Here is an 18,280-nt window from a genome sequence, read left to right on the forward strand (position 1 = left end):
AAATCTTGCTCTAAACTCAGAGATATAGGTAGGCTGACAGGCAATATTATGACAAAACACTCAAAAGCATTTTCTTTATTGGAGTATCACTTGCTTACCTATTATTCGACATCACCACACTATACATTCTACAATCAAAGCGCAGTAACAAATATTGTGATCCGGTATATTTCCCAGTAGCTAGGCTTATCACAGCTGTGTTGTTTGGTATCAAAGACTCTTGAAAAAGGAAAATCCTGTCCCTGTCCCATATCCACCCCTGACACCCACACTCCCTTTCCTTCCCTTACTCATAACATTACCCAGAGATATCCTTCCTACCTCCAATGGGGGGGTATATCATCAAATGCTTCCCCATCGAAATCATACACACAAGGTGGTATCCCATCACAATCAATAAAATCATTAACGAGTATATATACCCATACTAACGGACATGTACTGCGGCCCCGTAGTAGAACGCAGGCCAAAAAGTAAAGAACAAGAACATTAAGACTTGTCTTTATTTAAGCAACAGAGTCCTTCTTCTCATAAGCCTGGGGCTCGGAAGAATTGCCGCCAACATCTCCCTTAGGAAGCATGTTGAGCTCATCTTCTTGGGCATCGAGGCCACGGAATTGGAGCCAGAAGCAGAGACCACCGATGGCGGCGGCAATGGCAACGACTCCATAGTTCCAGACGAGAAGCGGGTCGCCAGCAAGGGGCACCAGCGCGAAGCCGATGGCAGACGAGATGGCGTTCATGAACAGACAGACAGACTGAACCATGGAGCGCATGTTTGCGGGAGCCTTGGAATGGGCATACTCCAAGCTGGTAATGGAGGCCAGAATCTCGGAGAAGGCGATGAGAACGTAAGAGCCGGTCTGGGCCCAGACGCTGATCTCGACATTGGGGCACTTGATTGCCTTGCCGTCAGAGCCAAGCAACTCGGCGCCGTCAGGACCAAGCATATTGCCGCTGGCATGGTTGCCGCACTCGCTCTTCTGGTAGAGATAGTACTGAAGAACGCAGGCCCAGATCATGGCGCTGGCAGCAACGAAGTAACCGGCAGCGATACGCTTGATGGGGGTGAAATTGATGCGGAGCTTGCGAAGGGCGGGGAACACAAGGGTATCCATGAGGGGGATCATGATGATCAGAGCGAAGGGGTTCAAGTTGGTCAAGACGTCGTTGGGGACACCGCCGAGCTTCATGGTGGCAGCTTGCGAAATCAAGTTATTGTTAATCTGATTGTAGCAGAGCCAGAAGAGTGGGTACCACATGAACACAGCGCAGGCATTGAAGCCACGGCGAACCTCATCAACCCCTGGTTTATGTTAGCTATGGTTCGAAGCAAAAGGTTGAGATGGCGACAAAACTTACAGGCGTCGTTGAAGTCCATCCACTTGGGCTTGTTCTGAATCTTGGAGGGCTTGACGTTCTCCCAGAAGGTACCGTCGTGGAGGTTCTTGTAGGTCTTGACGGGGTTGAGGGACCAGCGGCCCTTGTTGGCGAGGGCGAAGATCTTGAAGGCGCGGCCGAGAACTGAGCCAGCGGGTGGGACACGCTTGTAGCGTCTGCGACCCCAGAGCATAACCAGGGGGCAGAAGCACAACATGATGGTGGGGAGAGTGTAAGAGAGCCAGAAGCCGACATAGTGCTCGCAGTAGACCATGCTGAGCTGACCAGCGAGAGCACCGAGGTTGATGAAGAGGTAGAAGTAGTGGTAGACACGGGAAGCGGTGGCCGCAGGGTCAACGATGACGCGCTCACCAGTCGGCAGGGTGCGAATCACCATTCTCTCGAGATCAAGCTGCTCAACAATCAAGGGGTTGACGTTGGGCTTGAAACCACCGGTACCGACACCCATAGTGATAATGCCGAGAGTGAAGGCAGCGAGCGCACCATTGGGGTTCTTGATGACAGGGGGAAGACCGGAGATGATGAGAAGGATGTGACCGATGATATCGATACCGAGGGCGGCACCGATGGTTCTGTAACGACCGAGCCAGCTGTCGGCAACGTAGGCACCGAACAGAGGCATGGTGTACTGCCAGAAAGCATTGAAGGTCGTCAACGAGAACGAGGTTCTCTGACCCAAGCCGAGGGCACCGGCTTGGCCATTCTCGATGTCGTAGCTAGCACCTGTGGTGGAGTTGTCTGGCAGCTTCTGCTGAATGAAGTTGGTGAAGACGGCAGTGGTACCGTAGTAGGAGAAACGCTCGCACAACTCGACGAAGGCGATGGTGTAAATGCTCCAGGGAATCTTGTCGGGGATGCGGCGGAGGGTGTGAAGCTCCTCGTCGGTGGGAGATCTGCCATCGGCGCTAACACCGAGGTCGTCGTCCTCGACTGTGCTGCTGAGGACGGGGGCCAAGCCGGCCGCCTCCTTGTCCTTCACGATGGCCTTGACATCGTCGCTCACGGCGATGCTCGTGGGGTCGGACGCCATGGTGGGCTGTGTGGGAAGTTCTCTCTGAATGGAACACTCAGGTGTTGCCTTGTCTCGTCTTTGGAGAGCGGCCGTAAGGTCGCCGGGTGCCAGGTGGATGGAGAGAGAGACACTTGAGCCTGCCGTGTCTGAGAAGCGAAGCAGCAGGACGGCAGGTATTATATACGACCCCGCGAGATATATTTTTCACCTTAAGCAACCACTAGTGTGGCGAGCGAGCACCGCATGGGGTACAACTGCACCTGCCCTCCCTGCTGCCCTACCTTCCATGGGTACAATCTGGGGCAAGAGCGACCCGAGGGCTCGAGTGATGGTCGAGTCTCGGCTCTTTCTCTGCATCGTATAGTATTCCCGCTCCCGGAGGTACCAACGGAAGGAACAACGGACCATGGACAGGGAAGGAATGCCCACCTCTGGAAAGTGCTCTGTCTTGGGATGGCTTGCCACCTTCCAAGATTGACCAAGAGCGCCAAGAGATAGATGAACAACGGGTTGCCTGCCGTTTTCCCCTCCAGTCGACCACAACCCGCCCCCCTCTTTCGACGAAACGGCAACATGCTACTGGCGATCCCTGGCCTGATATAGAGGGGTGGCATGTACACGAGGGTAATTGCCCCAATTGATCGAATCTAGATGCTGTTTCCGTCGAGCTCTGGTTTCTCCCCACGCATTAGGTACACATTGTGCCAGTCTGGTATGTACTTATTTGTTTTGCTTTGTCGACGTCGCAGCACAAGTGCCGACATGCCGAGAAACGCCATGCCGTTCATGTTTGGACGAAGCTTTCTCCCGCGCGCCTCTGCCGCTTGGCTGCGCGCCGCTGAGCGACACGGCGCAAAGACAAGTCGGCACAAGCTCCCGCAGGCGCCTTGGACCGTCTTGGGGGACTGGGGGATGTTGACCAGGGGTCGGGCTTTTGGTGTGAGAGGAACTTCCTAGATCGTCTATGCCCAGCCTCTTGGCACCAATGCCCGCGCCGGATCGTGTGGGGACCCACCCGGTGCCTGTCAGCGAAAAATCAACGACATGAGCACCGAGGTGTGGCAACCCTGGAGGGGAACCGGCCGACGACGACCTGATTGCCCCACGGAGAGCCCGCGGGCCGGACCAGACACCGTTATTCGACAAGTTAGAATACTGGAGGATTTAGAGCTCATCCTCACCATCACAAGCGCCGGAGCATCATCACGGGGGCCTGCTATTGGGTCCGGGAATAGCGATGGCGAGAGGGGTCCCCATACAGTTATATGGGCTGATGGAAATATCGTCGATGGGGTAGCAGTATACAGCCAAGTACTCCAGTGTCTGAAGTCCTTGGGCGGACGGGACAACGGTTTGCCATGAGATGTCTGTCCTCTCTCATGGGACGAACGTTTCGACACGAGCTTCGAGAACTTTTGCCTCTCATTGTTGATTGGAGCATCAAAAGACTCGAACGTTAGGATGACGGTTCTGCCAATGCGGCTTGGAAGCTTATTTGTGCATTCGCAGTTATCTCTCGGATTGCGCCATCTGCTCCCTTCCCACGACGATAACCAGTCAGTTCGAGCGAGATACTACGGCCATGGTGTCCCGTGGAGGCTCGACGCCGGGTATGTTTGCTTTTCGGTGTGCGCCGTCGCATCCAGGATTCCTAGGCCATTAGTTTTCCTCCTTCCTAAAGCGTGCTTCAACAACGACACACAGAAACCACCTCGGTCCACCATTGAGAAATCACGAAGAAAAGAGCATTCCAACCGTTGTCCAATGAAATGCTCACATTTCTCCAACAGCGAGGTATTTCTCGGTATTTCTGTATGGTTCAGTCCAATAGCTTCACCTGCTCACCGTTCACCGATGAGAGCAGGAGCCACGGAGCATACCTAGTGGTTGGGTGGAACGAGTACTGCGGAACCTGAAAAGTATGAGACAGGGACCTCATGATCAGGGCTGCTTGGCACAGATGGTCTAGGTATGTAACGGATGTCAGATGCGGGTGCTGTTGTTATCAAAAAGCGAATGCCACGCTGATGCATCTCTGCCTCTATCTTGTGCTTATGGTGCTGCCATGCAGTCGTTATCTTTTGGGGTAGCTGTTGCTCGTTACGAGGGTGTGGTAGCGAGAGGGATCGGCTGATACATTGGCAATTACCTCGTCTTGTATGGCTGCCTTCTTCTTTCAGCGGCCGTATAATCGAAGCGTCGGTCACGCAAACAGCATGCGAGTGGTGGTGAGAATGCAACGGCTGAAGTGGTAGGGGGGAGCGGAAAAAAGGCGGGTTGTTACAGTCCAAGTCACCTTCCGCAATAGGAAGTGCCATTTAGTCACGGTCGATGCTCCTTCGCGACAGCACAGGTGCCAGCGGAATAATGGCCTGAGGATGACAATCCTCCCGATACTAAAACGTAAAGCTCGCAAAACTATGGTTTTTGCGAGTCTCACCTGGGCTTCGATGTCTGCGCCGTGGGACCTACTTTATCTACTCTCGGACATGATACCGAGAAGGATTTATTTTTCGGATTGTGGGGGTTCTGGCAGTGACGTCAGACCTCCAACACAACTCCGAATGCTTCGAGGGTTAGGGTCTATATCGACCCAACATCTGAATTGCATGATCAACAAGTCGGCCCTTTGCAACAGTCACATGCGGTGGATCGAGCCAACGACATTCTTCATCGGTCTGCCACTTCCTACCTTCTCTTCCTAGATATCGCTGCGTTGTTAATGGCAATGCTGTGGCGTTAAGATTCTCGGTTTTTTGCAACAGCTTGCCCTTTCAGGTCCTTGCGCATCAAGCCGTCAGCAGGACCTCCAACATGCAAGTTCGGTGGCCCGTCCACTTTGGGCTTGCATCAGACTTATATGCCAAGATGCTTGGAAATAGAACACAAAGCAGCGTCGGCGCTCGGCAGTTGTGCTTTCTTGAGCCGAAGTTCAGGGTTTTCATGGTGGATAAGGTAGGTCTTCTTACCTCGGTGAGCAGAGAGGTGTGGTCAGATGTCACGAGCTCACGCTATTGGGCTAACAGTAAAAGGCTTTTGCTAATCAGCAAAATCTGATAGCGTGGCATCACTTATTCCTTCTTTTCACCCAGAACGGCAACAGACCACATAGGTACTCACGAACATTGCTACCAGTCTCCATGTCCGCATCACCCCAGATCTTCGCATATGCATTATGCACTGCGGCATTGTGCAGTACTTTCCTGGGACTCGGGGATCTTCCATTACTCAAATCACATCCCACAACCTACTAGCGAAAGCAAAAAACCCCAGACCAAACAGCAAAAATTCACCGTGGCATTCCTTTTTAGAAACTCAGGTTCCTGCCCATGAAGCCAAGACAGCTCGGGAATATTCTTGACAAACGCCAAGTATTCGAGATAATGAAGCTTGTCCTGTCGAACCCAGGCCCATCCTCGCCGGCGTTGGAGTCACAACCCTGATCCATGAGCTCGCAGTAGAACAGGGGTGCCGGTACCTGCACGAGGAACATGAGATGACCAGGGAGAACTCCGCCAAGGCTACATACGCTTTCTCTAGAGCTCGGGATAACCTCTGTTCTTTGCTTGCTTGCTTCGATCCTAGCCTGCGCTTTGCTCTTCTTTGCCAAGATGACATGACTCTTTCTTTGCAGCTGCTTTATAGGAACTTGCCGAGAAAGCTGCATCATGTGAAAAGTCATGGGGAGAACTGAGGTGACTGGTGACGATCAAGGATGGGCAAAGCTTTAGCCGACACGTGAGCCATGGAGAAATTACTGATCGGACATATGCCTATCGCGAGAGTTCCAGATCATGACACAACGACCCGATATTCCAACAAGGTGCCTCTAGTATATAAAATCCTTACCTCTCATCCAGAAGGCAGAAGCCTGTGTTCGAGTACTGACATGAAGGCCTGGTATTCACGGCTTATTATCAGGCAATAACAGGTAGCATGGCATTCACTTTTAGATATGTCCTTGCTGATCTTTCATACCCATCTGATCATCTGATGGGTAGTTTATCCAGCGTCAGTTCATCGAAACTGCTTTTCGTGCCCGTCTTCAACTACAGCCAGGATTTTTACCTGTGAGGATAGCATCGATCCTTGTCATGCCTTTGCTCGGTCTCACGCTCATTCCATTCCCATCGAAGCCATCAGGCCGTGCGAGTGTCGAGTAGCTGCGGAGACATAAAGGGGGGCTATCAGTCAACATCCTGTTCAACATCCTTAGCCATTCCAGCTTAGAGGTTTGATCAGCCATTGACTTTCAGAGTGGCTGGTTGTTGGGATGACACTGTCCAAACCTTCCCCTCCCCCGTCTGTGCTCTGGTTTAAGTCATCTTTATTTGAGAGAGCGTCTGTCACCTGGCTGACCGTGGAATGCAGGGCATTCTTTCTCATGTATCTGTTCTCATGCTATAGCTCCAATGTTCGTTCTCTGATCGTTGCCATGTTATCATCAGGACAGTGAAGCAGTGAAGATGGACGGGCTGTCAGTAAAACGCAGGGCACCTTGAAGTCAAGAAATATGTACCTGTTCCCATGCAATCACTGGCGAGTCTGTGGGTTGGGGGTTGGGGAAAAGACAAATGGCAGTCAAGGCGTTTACATAGTGCCTCGTTGTCAGGTTATTACCGAGGAGATGCTATGCATCTTGGGCGTGGCCAAGACGAGCAGACCGTCAGTGCGGGTGCGTTGATCTGACAGTTCTGACAACTCGGACAAGCACGGCTGAATGGGCTTCATTCAAGGTAGGAATTGTGGGCGTCTTTGTTGGTCATGTTTGTAGAAATCACAGAGGAGGTCGGGAGAATGGCAGATCTAGGTAGCCTCGTATGAGAGAGAAGCACAAGGATATTTTCAGCAGAGCATGGGGAGTTTTGATTTTGATATTCTCCAAGTGTCCTCAGTCTAGGCCCTCCCATCTCTTCAACATGCCAAGGGAGCCATGTGCTCCTCTCTCGGATACAAAATGACATTACACGGAGTGCGTCGAGGTAACGAACCGGTACTTCACATCTTTCCGACCTGTACAATATCCTGCCACGCGTCTTTCGGAGCATCCGGCGTTCGTACTGTTGGGGTAGGCCCGCGTTTCCGGTGCTCGAGCTTGTCGATGCGATCCTCTAGCTGAGAACGCACCCAACAGTTAGCTATCAAAGCACGTCTTGCCTAAGGTAAGTGCATGAATATGCATCACCCAGTCACTTGCAAGGCAAGTGGTGGGTTTCGGAGCAGACTGGGTTGGTCGTTGTCATAAAAAAAAGAATTATTCACCCCACCTTCGGGAGTGAATGTTGGAGCCAATGTTCGACTGCGGATAACCTGTTCGCTGTGTTTTTGTCCCTCTTCAGCCTGTCCGTCTCTTTTTTCGCTCTCCCGATTCTATCCTTCGCCAAAGCCTCCCAGAATTTTATGTGGAAATCGTCCCTCTCCCTCTCCCTTCTGTCCTGGTTTCTCTTCCTCTTGTAGACATCGACCCCGATGCCGAGCAGCATAGGAAAGAGGACCAAAACTGGCAGGTAGAGCCTGACGGATTCAAATATCTTGGAAATGTATTTTTGAAAGGAGTGTGTATGGATGCCCGGTGCGCCGGGATAGTAATGACAACGACTGAGCGAATTGGTTGGGCAGTTTGTGAGCATGCGGGAAATAAGTTTGACGGTGGCAGAATAAATATAGACAAGGCTTGAAGGGAAAGGGAGTAGATTTTGGGGGTGAAAATTGAATGGTGACCTGCATTGGTTGAAGTTAAATCGCGTTGGTGGCTTGGAAAAACACCCAATCCCGCGAGATATCACAATCTGAACGAAAGAAACAAGACTGACATGGAATCACCGCCTGGAAAATAATCAACACGGTACTCGACTGTTGTTCGGGGCTCCCTGACCATCTTGAAGGCCTTATTTTCGAGTAGCAACCTCCTCTTCAAATACATGGCATGGGCACGCACATGGAAACTATCACTGCGAACAGTGGCGCAATGTCAACAACGACGTGTATGCCAGGCGGACAGACATGCTGGATCTCACAATCGGTTTTGAAACAAGAATGGGGAAGAGTTCATGTCCAGTCAGAGTTCCATATGTTCCACAAATCAAGCTAGGCCGGTGTTTCGCTTCAGGGCTTACAAAATTTCTGTTTGCCCTACCAGCGTCATGAAACATTGAAATGGCGTGCGAGTTATTCATTGTCGGTCTCACCTAATAAGCACTCACTTTTCACAAGTCACCAAGCCATGTTTTGTAAGGCTGAAGCCATATTTGTTGCGGATGATTTCCATCGCAGCAACTCATTCCGAGTTTGAGCAGCCCAAGAAGGTGACACGAAGCCATAAAATCAGGGCTCATTATGACTGGGAAGACTGGGATGATATCCCCACTCGGCAACCCAGGTGCAAGAAGAAATCTGTAACACAGAGAGCGGACATCAACTAGGCGTGACCTGTACTGTCAGCCGGGCAAGCGCAGGAAAACTTCGGCCAACAATAGAGGCTTCGGACTGAGAAAGCGAAAGTTGTATTTCTGGAAGATGATCTGCATCCTGAATATCTGAGATCCGGGAAGAGAGCAGCAATGAATAAGACGTGTTGGTGAGTTCTATTCTTAACAAGCCAGTGCGTAGGCGGCAGTGTTGTAGGTAGAGCGAACTAGAAGGCTCTTCGAAACCGACCAGCTGAGACGCGTACACAGTAGAGTCCACAATGAAACTATTGACAGACGAAGCTTTGCTGACTGGTCGGGAGAGGCCGTGAAGGGGCGAGAAAGCTTGGGTCCGGCACTGTGTGTACGTACCTGATCTAAAGATTCTCTAGTGACGGGGTGGATCTTCAAGCTGGAGTTGCTGGAGGCCGGTTTGAGATGGCCTGAGACAGTTACTACCCTCAGAGAGGCTTGTCTTTGTTGGTCTGACCCGAGACGTTGGAAACGGCCCAGGTTCTTGTGGCCCAGCGGGTTGTTGGGCTGCTACTTTCCCCGCCCCCATAAGCAACAGCTTTCCCGGTCTGAGGTGAGCGAGTCCCGGATTCCACTTGAGTCCAGAACTTTGCTGCGTTGCAATGGTCTGAAGCTTATTAAGTGGGGCGTTTCTGTGTAACGTCAGCGCCCAGGCACACCCGTTGGCGGGGTGTGACCAACAACCTTCACCCACCGACAGGTTTATCACGATTATAGACAAATATTTCGCAGTCGTTTTCGACCAATGCCTTTCTCATTCAGGAACGCAGCATTGCAAACCACAGGGCTCATCATGTTGATCCGTGCTTACAAGTGTTTGGTAACGGATCTCCGTTCAGTGTTTCTGGCCACACTCGCCATGCTCCAAACCCGTCGGCTAGGAAACTGTCACGGGCCGTTGGGATGAGCTTTTCGCAGGGCTCAGACTTGGACTCATCCGATGAACTCACCCCTGGCCTTAGCTCACCGGCCTCCTTCGAAGAATGTCCCCTCGCAGCCTCTAGGCTAGCGTTGGTGGTCGGTCTGCAAGACCACCGACCTGCCGCCTAGATGGGGACCTGCTTCTTCTACGCCGATCTCACAAGGCGCGTTCCTCATAGCACACACAGTACCGTCAACAAGCTTCCAGCTGGCTGGGTGATGTTGCCGCTCGATCTTTTTTTCTTCTCAATTTCCTTCTGACGTATGATCTCGTCTTCTTTAATCAGAGATATATTTCTCCGACACTTCTGGCCACTTTCGTTTGTGACACGCAGGTTGCATCTCTCGTTTGCATACCTTACCTATTTGACCCTTCACACCACACTCACTTTAGTCTTTGTTTCATTGCACCTTGACTTCAAAGAATATCAGACACCTACCATCGAACCATGGGGCCGCCCTCCTTCCTTATGAGGAGCAAATCTGACGATTCCTTCTTGAGCATACTTTCCACCAAAGAGGAGAAGTCGCTTCTTCCAGCGCCAGTACACCGAAAACCAAAAATCAGAGTACGAACGCTTCTAGGCCATTGCTTATATCGTAGGGTGATATTATGGACTGCCGGCATTCTATTTCTCTTATGCTTAGCGCTTTCATCACCAGGGGGTCGCCAACGCCGCCAAAGGCTGCTGGAGTTGGTGGACTTGAGCCATCAGGATGTGAGAAGCAGCGGTGATGAGGGTGAAGCACCAACAGTTGCCAAGGACACAGAGGGTGTGGTTTTTGTGGTCTCCGCGGGAGATGCGCCACAGGTTCAGGTTCAGGGGGAGCACATGCCAACCTGGTTGCGATTTAGACAGTGAGTACTCCCAGGAACAGAGGAAACATGTTGATCGCGACTTGGCGCTAACGTTCCACCAGCCTTGACGGTTTCTTCAATGGTCTCAAAGCCCTAGTGCCAGCAAACGAACACATACCGGAGTATCCCAGGAAGCCGGGTGAGGCGTCACCGTTCCCACTCACGCTATCTTACACCGGCTTGCCGACCCCGACGCCCTACGTATCTCAACCTGACTATGAATCGCCGGAATACATCTCCCAGTACCACGCCGTCGAAAAATGTTACCTCGACAAGGAACGGAGGATTCCGGTTCCCGATCTGTATGCTTACAATGGCGTTGTCCAAGGCCAGCCAGAACCTGCCATGGGCTCACGCAATTTACTGGGACTTCGTGACGATGTTTGCTTTGACAGATTCGGTCGATACGGGCCTTATGGCCTTGGATATAGCTTTGACGAGGGAGGTGCATTTGTTGGCACTGACACAGAGCAGGAAGGCAGCAGTACGGTTTGGGAAAAGACGGGCAAAATTAACTATGAAAACATGGACTGGGGCGATGCCCAGACGCGCTGCTACGAATCGAACAAGAAGCGCTTCGCCGACCCAGCAGTACCAACAAAAACTGCAGCAGTTACAGGCCAACTTCATCAACGGTCATTTTTGCGCAACGAGCGGCAGAAGATCCCCCGGACGGCCGTGGTCATCAGGGCCTATGTTGGGTTTCAGTGGACGCAACACAACATCTTGAACTTCCGGGCCCTGATATCTGAACTGGCGCTCAAATCCGGCGGCGAATACGCCGTACACTTCCTCCTCCACGTGCGCAACAATAACGAGGCCATCTGGGCCGACCCCATGACGGCCCAGCGCATCCTGGACGAGAACATTCCCCAAGAGTTCCACGGTCTCTGCACGCTATGGTCAGAAGCCCAAATGCGCCTCTACTACCCAGGAAAGTTTGGGGGCAGCTTCCAGAACCCCAGCGGTGGTGATATTCATGGTGTTTACCGCAGCGCCCATTTCCCTCTGCAGCACTTCGCCATGCAGCACCCCGAGTATGAATACTTTTGGAACTGGGAACTCGACATGCGCTGGTTAGGGAATTACTATGAGCTCTTTGATCGCCTCAGTGCCTGGGCCAAGGAACAGCCCCGCAACGAACTGTGGGAGCGCTCTGCCAAATACTACATCCCTTCCTACCACGGCTCTTGGGAGAACTTTACCTCCTTGGTGCATAATGAGACCTTGAACAGCGGACGCGAGGCCACCTACGGCCCAGTTCAGTTCCCCGGCCGCCAACCCCTCCGATCAGAACTCCGAGGCGAGAGCTTCATGCCCTCCAATTGCGATCCAAACGACAAATCCGACACCGAGTGCGGCAGAGGCGAAGAAGCCGATCTCATCACTCTGAACCCGCTATTCGACACGGAGCACTCGGGCTGGGTCTTTTCAACGGATGTCACAGGATATAAGCGCTCCTTGCCTCTGCCTCCGAGAAGATGTAGCATCATCACCGCTAGCCGGCTCTCCCGTAGATTGCTGAACACCATGCACGAGGAGACCTGGAGACTGAAGCACACCATGTTTGCCGAGATGTACCCCGCCACTATGGCACTTCACCACGGGTTGAAGGCCGTCTATGCCCCTCACCCTGTTTACTTGGACCGAGAGTGGGAGATTGAAGCGATTGACAAGGCTTTCAACGGCGGGAGGGATCACACTGCTGGCGGGCACGGTTCTCCGTTTGACTTGAACAACGAGCATAATCACAAGGGGAGCAGCTGGTACTACAATAGTGAGTTTGCCGGCTTGCTTTGGAGGAGGTGGTTGGGGTATGCGCAGTTTGATGGCCGTGGAAGGAATGGTGGACGGTCAGGGGAAGGGCAATTGAGGGGTGGGAAAGAGGAAGAGGAGAGGGCGGCTGGGACGGGCAGGTTGTGCTTGAGGAGCATGTTGGTTCATCCTATCAAGTGGGAGCATCCTAGTGAGCTGGATTGAGTTCCCAGAGCAGCATGTTTGGAGTCTTTTCTTTGATAAGGCGGGGAAGGGAATGGCAAAGGGCTGGTTGAACCTTTGCTGTTGGGATATCCGGTAATAAGGGCTGCATAATTGGGTGGACAGGTGGCATAAAAGTAGCATTTTTTGCGGTCGTGTTTGATGATGTATATGCTTCTTTCTTTCTTTTGTTAACAAGCTAGCCTTAGTTTTGATAGGCATTGGAGCAATGTTTTCTTCCAATCGTGAAGTTGTCTAAGCAGCAGTGCTAGTGTTACAGTCTGATATCTGGGTCGGGTTGCGGCCGGCCGCCGCCATAAATGGTCCGGGCCGCCTTGTGTCTCGGGAGATATAAAATTGGCCTTGTTGCTGTTGGCAGGCAGGCAAAGGCACAGAAGGGTTGACATGTTTCAGGCCTCACAATGCACGATGCTTTTCAAATTAAATTTAGTGATAGATGAGGGCGGCAAAATGGAAGGCAAACTTTCCAATGAAAAGAAATTTCTTGATGTTGCACAAAACCTGGATCGCCAAGTACTTATACGATATGCAGTGTCCCTATGACAGAGATCAAGAGATATGCACCTCCGGCTGGGTCCCGTCAGCGGCGGCCCCGGAGGTCGGTGGTTCTTTCACCCCTGCAGAATTCAAACCCAAACCCTTTCCGGAGCTCCCCCACGCTTTTCTGGTTCGCTGACGGCAGTGGGTGACAGCCGAGTTGTCAGTGCGAACGGACAGGGGAGAGAAAGGCTGGATGGGATGGATGGCACGGATGCAATGGGAGTGGTCATGTGCTCACTTAAAGCCCGTATGATGTGCATATTCGGTTAGCTGTGGGATCACCAGGAGAGAAGAGGTTTTTTTGGCTCCCGCTGAAGGTTTGCTGAATGGATGGATGGATAATGGTGAGGCTTTTGAAAGTTTTGAGTCTTTGGTCGGATGATGACCACCCCGCTTTCTTCCAGGGCGATTGGAACCGTGGGGTAAGCCTCTGGGGAGCGGCGAATGGGGTTGGGTAACGGTGATAGTAGTGATTGCTCTAAAAAGATGAACAGACAAATGAAGGCGTCTCCGGACTGTGAATACAGATTGTCCGGCCGAAGCCGAGTCCGTTGGGTTTGTCATTGCTTGTCTCGAAGATATTGGCACATGTCAGATACCGAAACCCAATGATGGATATGGCTGCAGTACTTCGTCATTGTGGACCCTGCTACCACTTTAACACTTTCGACTTGCCCTCCTCCACTGTTTTCAATCCACAGTGACATCGACATCGATTTCAAGGGAACACAGCATCAGGGGCATCCATCGAGGTGCAAGGTGACGCACAACAAAGAAGACCACCCCACCGGGTGTTCGCCCAAAGGGCACACGGGACGAGGTTTGCGCAAGGCTGAAGACGCCCTCATATCCAGCTGAGGAAAACTATATACAGATAGATAATGCATTCTATGACTGAGGCTTATCTGCTGCACCTTGGTGGTTTAGTGGCTGCTTTTTTTCGATGACCCCGTGATCGCAGTGTTGGAACTCCCAATTTCGGACCCTCCTTGCTCCCCTGGTCGGCGGACAGGGCAGCTGTGGCACACCCACCTGCATCCGCGCCTGCAGCATAACCACCTCCACCTCCTGCCCGCACACTCCTCAACACCCAACGTAAAGGCCGCCTTGTCTGAGACGCAACCCTCTCTCAGCAACGCCGCAGCTCTTCTTCACATCATCTTCCAACCTTATCTCCTTTTCCTCTTTTTTCTTGTTTCCTTAGCCTCTCTGGGATAGAACAGACAGACGACGACAATCGAGCGAGTCCCTGCAGCAGACGGCAGCACTCAATCTGTTGTTTTAGCGTTCAGCCACTCGCATCAGAGCCCGAAGCACAAGCCAGCCCGTCCTTGTTTGCCAGTGCTCCCCCTACCTCACCTTACCTCACTCCTTTCAGCAGAAGCTTGACTTCCTCTTTTGCTCCCGTCCTCTGTAATCCCTCGACTCCTCGATACTCAAACAACGACTGCCACCATGCCTATCATCCCGACCACAGAGATTACACCACCTGCCCCGCCACCGGGCCCTCCCCGAAGCCGGGGCTCGACCGACGAGGGCGTTTTCGACGATGCCAGGACCTACTACACCGCCGATGAGCGCCATCTGAACACCCGGGCGGGTGCCAGAACCCGCACCTACTCACAGGTATTTTCTGCTTGTGCTCATGGAGATGACCAATGTGGCTGACCAGCATTGGGCTGCAACAGAACAGCTTGTTCAAGCAAATGGAGCGGATGGGCCTGAAGGAGCCTTACCGGAGAGGCAGTCATGGTGAGTATTTTGATATTCCCCAATTTTCGAAACACATTACGAGCTGGTGCTGACAATGCTGTCTCAGACGAATCCACCATTCCACATTCTCGTCGATTCCTTATTCAAGTCGAACCTACTCTACAGAGCTTGCAGTCACAGGAGGATACCGATGGGAACATGCAAATCACCATTGAGGACAATGGTCCCAAGGTTCTTACACTCCGCACTGCGGCGTCTAATGGGCACAACAGATTCGATATTCGAGGTACATACATGTTGTCCAACCTGCTCCAGGAGCTCTCGCTCGCCAAGGAGTACGGCCGCAAGCAGATTATCCTCGATGAGGCCCGCCTGAACGAGAACCCTGTCAACCGTCTTTCGCGAATGATTCGTGATCACTTTTGGGAGGGACTCACTCGCCGCATTGATGCCTCCAGCATTGAGATTGCGGCGCGGGATCCCAAGGACTGGACAGACGACCCGAGGCCACGCATCTACGTTCCCCGGGGCGCTCCTGAGCAATACGAATACTACACCAAGGTGGCAGAGGAGAGGCCTGAGCTCCGGCTCGATGTGCAGCTCCTGCCAGAGAAGATTACCCCTGAGCTGGTTCGGGATATGAATTCCAAGCCCGGTCTGCTCGCGGTCGACATGGAGGAGGAAGTCGATCCTAAAACTGGAAAGAAGACGCTCAAGGGCCGACCATTCGTCGTGCCAGGAGGTCGCTTCAACGAGCTTTACGGCTGGGACAGCTACATGGAGTCTCTGGGTCTGCTGGTGCACGACAAGGTCGACTTGGCCAAGTCTATGGTACAGAACTTTTGCTTTTGCATCAAGCACTACGGCAAAATTCTCAATGCCACCCGATCCTACTACCTCTGCCGGTCACAACCTCCTTTCCTGACCGACATGGCGCTCCGGGTGTACGACAAGATCAAGCACGAGCCAGGTGCTCTGGAGTTCCTCCGGACGTCTATCCTGGCCGCCATCAAGGAGTATCACAGCGTATGGGTGGCTGAGCCGCGTTTAGACCCCGTCACAGGTCTTTCACGGTACAGACCCGAGGGTCTTGGTGTTCCTCCTGAGACGGAGGCTGGCCATTTCGTTCATATTTTGGAGCCCTACGTTGAGAAACATGGCTGCACCTTTGAGGAGTTTGTTGAGGGGTACAACAATGGCAAGATCAAGGAACCCGAGCTCGACAACTACTTTATGCACGATCGTGCTGTCCGTGAGTCGGGCCACGATACGACTTACCGTTTTGAGGGTTGCTGTGCCGACCTTGCAACGATCGACTTGAACTCTCTCCTCTTCAAATACGAAACGGACATTGCGCGCACCATCCGAAATGTGTTCCACGACAAGCTTGTTATTCCTGCTGAGTATTGCGTGGGCAATATGGAGCCCAACCACGTCGAGGCGTCTGCTATCTGGGACCGCCGCGCCAAGCGGAGAAAGTTGGCCATTGACAAGTACCTTTGGAACGAGCAGGAGGGTATGTACTTTGACTACGACACTGCGAACCGCAAGCAGTGCTCGTACGAAAGCGCAACGACCTTTTGGGCACTGTGGGCTGGTGTTGCCAGCCCCAAGCAGGCCGCAGCCATGGTCACCAAAGCCCTTCCCAAGTTCGAGGCTGTGGGTGGGTTGCTGTCCGGTACTGAGGAGAGTCGTGGTGAGATTGGCCTGGAGCGACCTAACAGACAATGGGATTATCCCTATGGCTGGGCGCCACAGCAGATTTTGGCGTGGACGGGGTTGTATCGGTACAGCTTCACAGAAGAGGCCGAGAGACTGGCGTACAAGTGGCTGTTCATGATTACAAAGGCGTTTGTTGACTTCAATGGAGTGGTGGTGGAGAAGTACGACGTGACAAGGCCTATTGATCCGCACAGAGTGGACGCCGAGTATGGAAATCAGGGGCTGGACTTTAAGGGTGTTGCCAAGGAGGGGTGAGTTCTGATTCTTCCATGTTGGGGTGCTGAGTATAATGACTAACAAAATGATTAGATTCGGCTGGGTCAACGCGAGTTATGTGTACGGCCTACAGATTGTCAATGCTCACATGCGGAGAGCCCTGGGAACGCTCACGCCGTATGAGACTTTTATCAGGGCCGTGGAGGAGAATAGGGCAAAAGCATTGGCGGAGTTGGTGTAAATTCTTTAACTGTCAACAATAAGAATGGAAAGAGAGGAGGGAGCAATGGATGGGTTTTGGGGAAGAGAAAAGACGACTAGAAATTGTAGAAAGTTGCATACCTATCCTAAAATGAAGATATCCCAGAAGAGACCACCGGTATTGGCAGAGTGGCGATGATCCAGCAAGGGTTTTGGTTGTGGTCGGTGAAATGATGAGAATGGAGGCATGATGGCAAGTGTGAGAGGGCATGAGACAGCCTGGTGGACAGTGAAGTGGATGTTAGCTGAGGGTTCAAGGTGCTTTGCACAATGCCAACACCTAAAGTTATTTCAAAGGGTATTGCTTCCTAAAGAGAGCTTGATGGTGTAGTAGGGGTGTTATGTGAAACGGACATTGGAGATGTATTCAAGCCTCTCGAAGAGGTCTTGTCAGGATGTACTGTGAGTTTTATAGTTTCTATCTTTCAACTGCTTCCTCTAACTCATTTCACATCTCTCTCTTGTTTGCTCGGCGCTTTACCTTTATAGCTCTATCTAGCTATATCTCGACACCTTGCGGCCTCCACTCTGTCCAGATGCACCATGGCCTCTTCATCTTTCATCCCATCACTATATAGATATCATTTGCAGCCGCTCAATCTGTTAACATCATCATCGGCAGCCGCCGACGTAATTTACCTGATCGATGACAGCCAGAGATGATTTCGACTCCAGCCGCTCAACACTTCATCTGAGCTTTTATTAACTTATCCGTTATAGCGATTGCAGCCGTTCGTTGCCTCGGCGACTGTGGAAGAAAATGTAAATAATGCCCCCTTTTCGCTTTTCGATTGCAGGCGATAAGCTGCGATTGCGGACGATAAGCTTACGATACAATGATGCCCTCCCCGTTATTCTCACGCTTTTGGCTGCGGAGAATTAATAGATTCGGTTGCAGCCGCTTCAGTAGCAAGAGCATTATGGCATCAAGACAACACACCCAGTGAAATGCAACAAAGAATTTGAAGAAACTCTTGACGGATGCTAGTATTAACCTTACTAGGTAGCTTTTCTAAAGACAATTCTACTGCTCCTGCCTCTTCGATTTTTCCAGATGAATTTCATCTGCAGCTGCTTAGCTGTCAGGTTGACGGCAAAGGGAAGAGGAAAGAAAGAGACATTAAGAAAACACAGCCGGAGACTTCCCTTTTCTTCTCCGATTGATGATAGTTAACATTTCGATTGCAGCCGCTGGTG

General features: G+C 52.0%; 3 protein-coding genes across 3 annotated transcripts; 2 read left to right on the plus strand and 1 right to left on the minus strand.

Annotated features, from left to right (window-relative positions):
* Nucleotides 1-57: 57 nt before the first annotated feature.
* On the minus strand, nucleotides 58-4,834 carry QC763_210110 (uncharacterized protein). The gene is made up of 3 exons (XM_062910060.1): nucleotides 4,191-4,834; nucleotides 1,363-4,064; nucleotides 58-1,306 (listed from the first exon to the last, which is right to left on the minus strand). Exons 2-3 carry the CDS (start codon nucleotides 2,429-2,431, stop codon nucleotides 507-509), a joined length of 1,869 nt encoding a protein of 622 aa, XP_062768927.1. The 5' UTR covers nucleotides 2,432-4,064; nucleotides 4,191-4,834; the 3' UTR covers nucleotides 58-506.
* A 4,714-nt stretch (nucleotides 4,835-9,548) lies between these two features.
* Nucleotides 9,549-12,853, plus strand: QC763_210120 (uncharacterized protein). The gene is made up of 2 exons (XM_062910061.1): nucleotides 9,549-10,633; nucleotides 10,696-12,853. Exons 1-2 carry the CDS (start codon nucleotides 10,224-10,226, stop codon nucleotides 12,611-12,613), a joined length of 2,328 nt encoding a protein of 775 aa, XP_062768928.1. The 5' UTR covers nucleotides 9,549-10,223; the 3' UTR covers nucleotides 12,614-12,853.
* Nucleotides 12,854-14,066: 1,213 nt separating this feature from the next.
* On the plus strand, nucleotides 14,067-17,447 carry NTH1_3 (alpha,alpha-trehalase nth1). Its single transcript, XM_062910062.1, has 4 exons — nucleotides 14,067-14,797; nucleotides 14,860-14,923; nucleotides 14,991-16,857; nucleotides 16,916-17,447. The coding sequence occupies exons 1-4, from the start codon at nucleotides 14,627-14,629 to the stop codon at nucleotides 17,061-17,063; spliced, it is 2,250 nt and encodes a 749-aa protein (XP_062768929.1). The 5' UTR covers nucleotides 14,067-14,626; the 3' UTR covers nucleotides 17,064-17,447.
* Nucleotides 17,448-18,280: the final 833 nt, after the last annotated feature.

This window comes from Podospora pseudopauciseta (genome assembly GCF_035222475.1).
Source record: "Podospora pseudopauciseta strain CBS 411.78 chromosome 2 map unlocalized CBS411.78m_2, whole genome shotgun sequence".
In the NCBI taxonomy this organism is placed as follows: Eukaryota; Fungi; Ascomycota; class Sordariomycetes; order Sordariales; family Podosporaceae; genus Podospora; species Podospora pseudopauciseta.

Bases quoted from the DNA above. Each gene is read 5' to 3' on its own strand.
- QC763_210120 (XM_062910061.1), top strand. From the start codon at position 10,224: ATGGGGCCGCCCTCCTTCCTTATGAGGAGCAAATCTGACGATTCCTTC. The intron at 10,634-10,695 runs GTGAGTACTCCC...ACGTTCCACCAG, and splicing joins ACCTGGTTGCGATTTAGACA to CCTTGACGGTTTCTTCAATG.
- NTH1_3 (XM_062910062.1), top strand. From the start codon at position 14,627: ATGCCTATCATCCCGACCACAGAGATTACACCACCTGCCCCGCCACCG. The intron at 14,798-14,859 runs GTATTTTCTGCT...GGGCTGCAACAG, and splicing joins GAACCCGCACCTACTCACAG to AACAGCTTGTTCAAGCAAAT. The intron at 16,858-16,915 runs GTGAGTTCTGAT...CAAAATGATTAG, and splicing joins AAGGGTGTTGCCAAGGAGGG to ATTCGGCTGGGTCAACGCGA.
- QC763_210110 (XM_062910060.1), bottom strand. From the start codon at position 2,431: ATGGCGTCCGACCCCACGAGCATCGCCGTGAGCGACGATGTCAAGGCC. The intron at 1,307-1,362 runs GTAAGTTTTGTC...AACATAAACCAG, and splicing joins GATGGACTTCAACGACGCCT to GGGTTGATGAGGTTCGCCGT.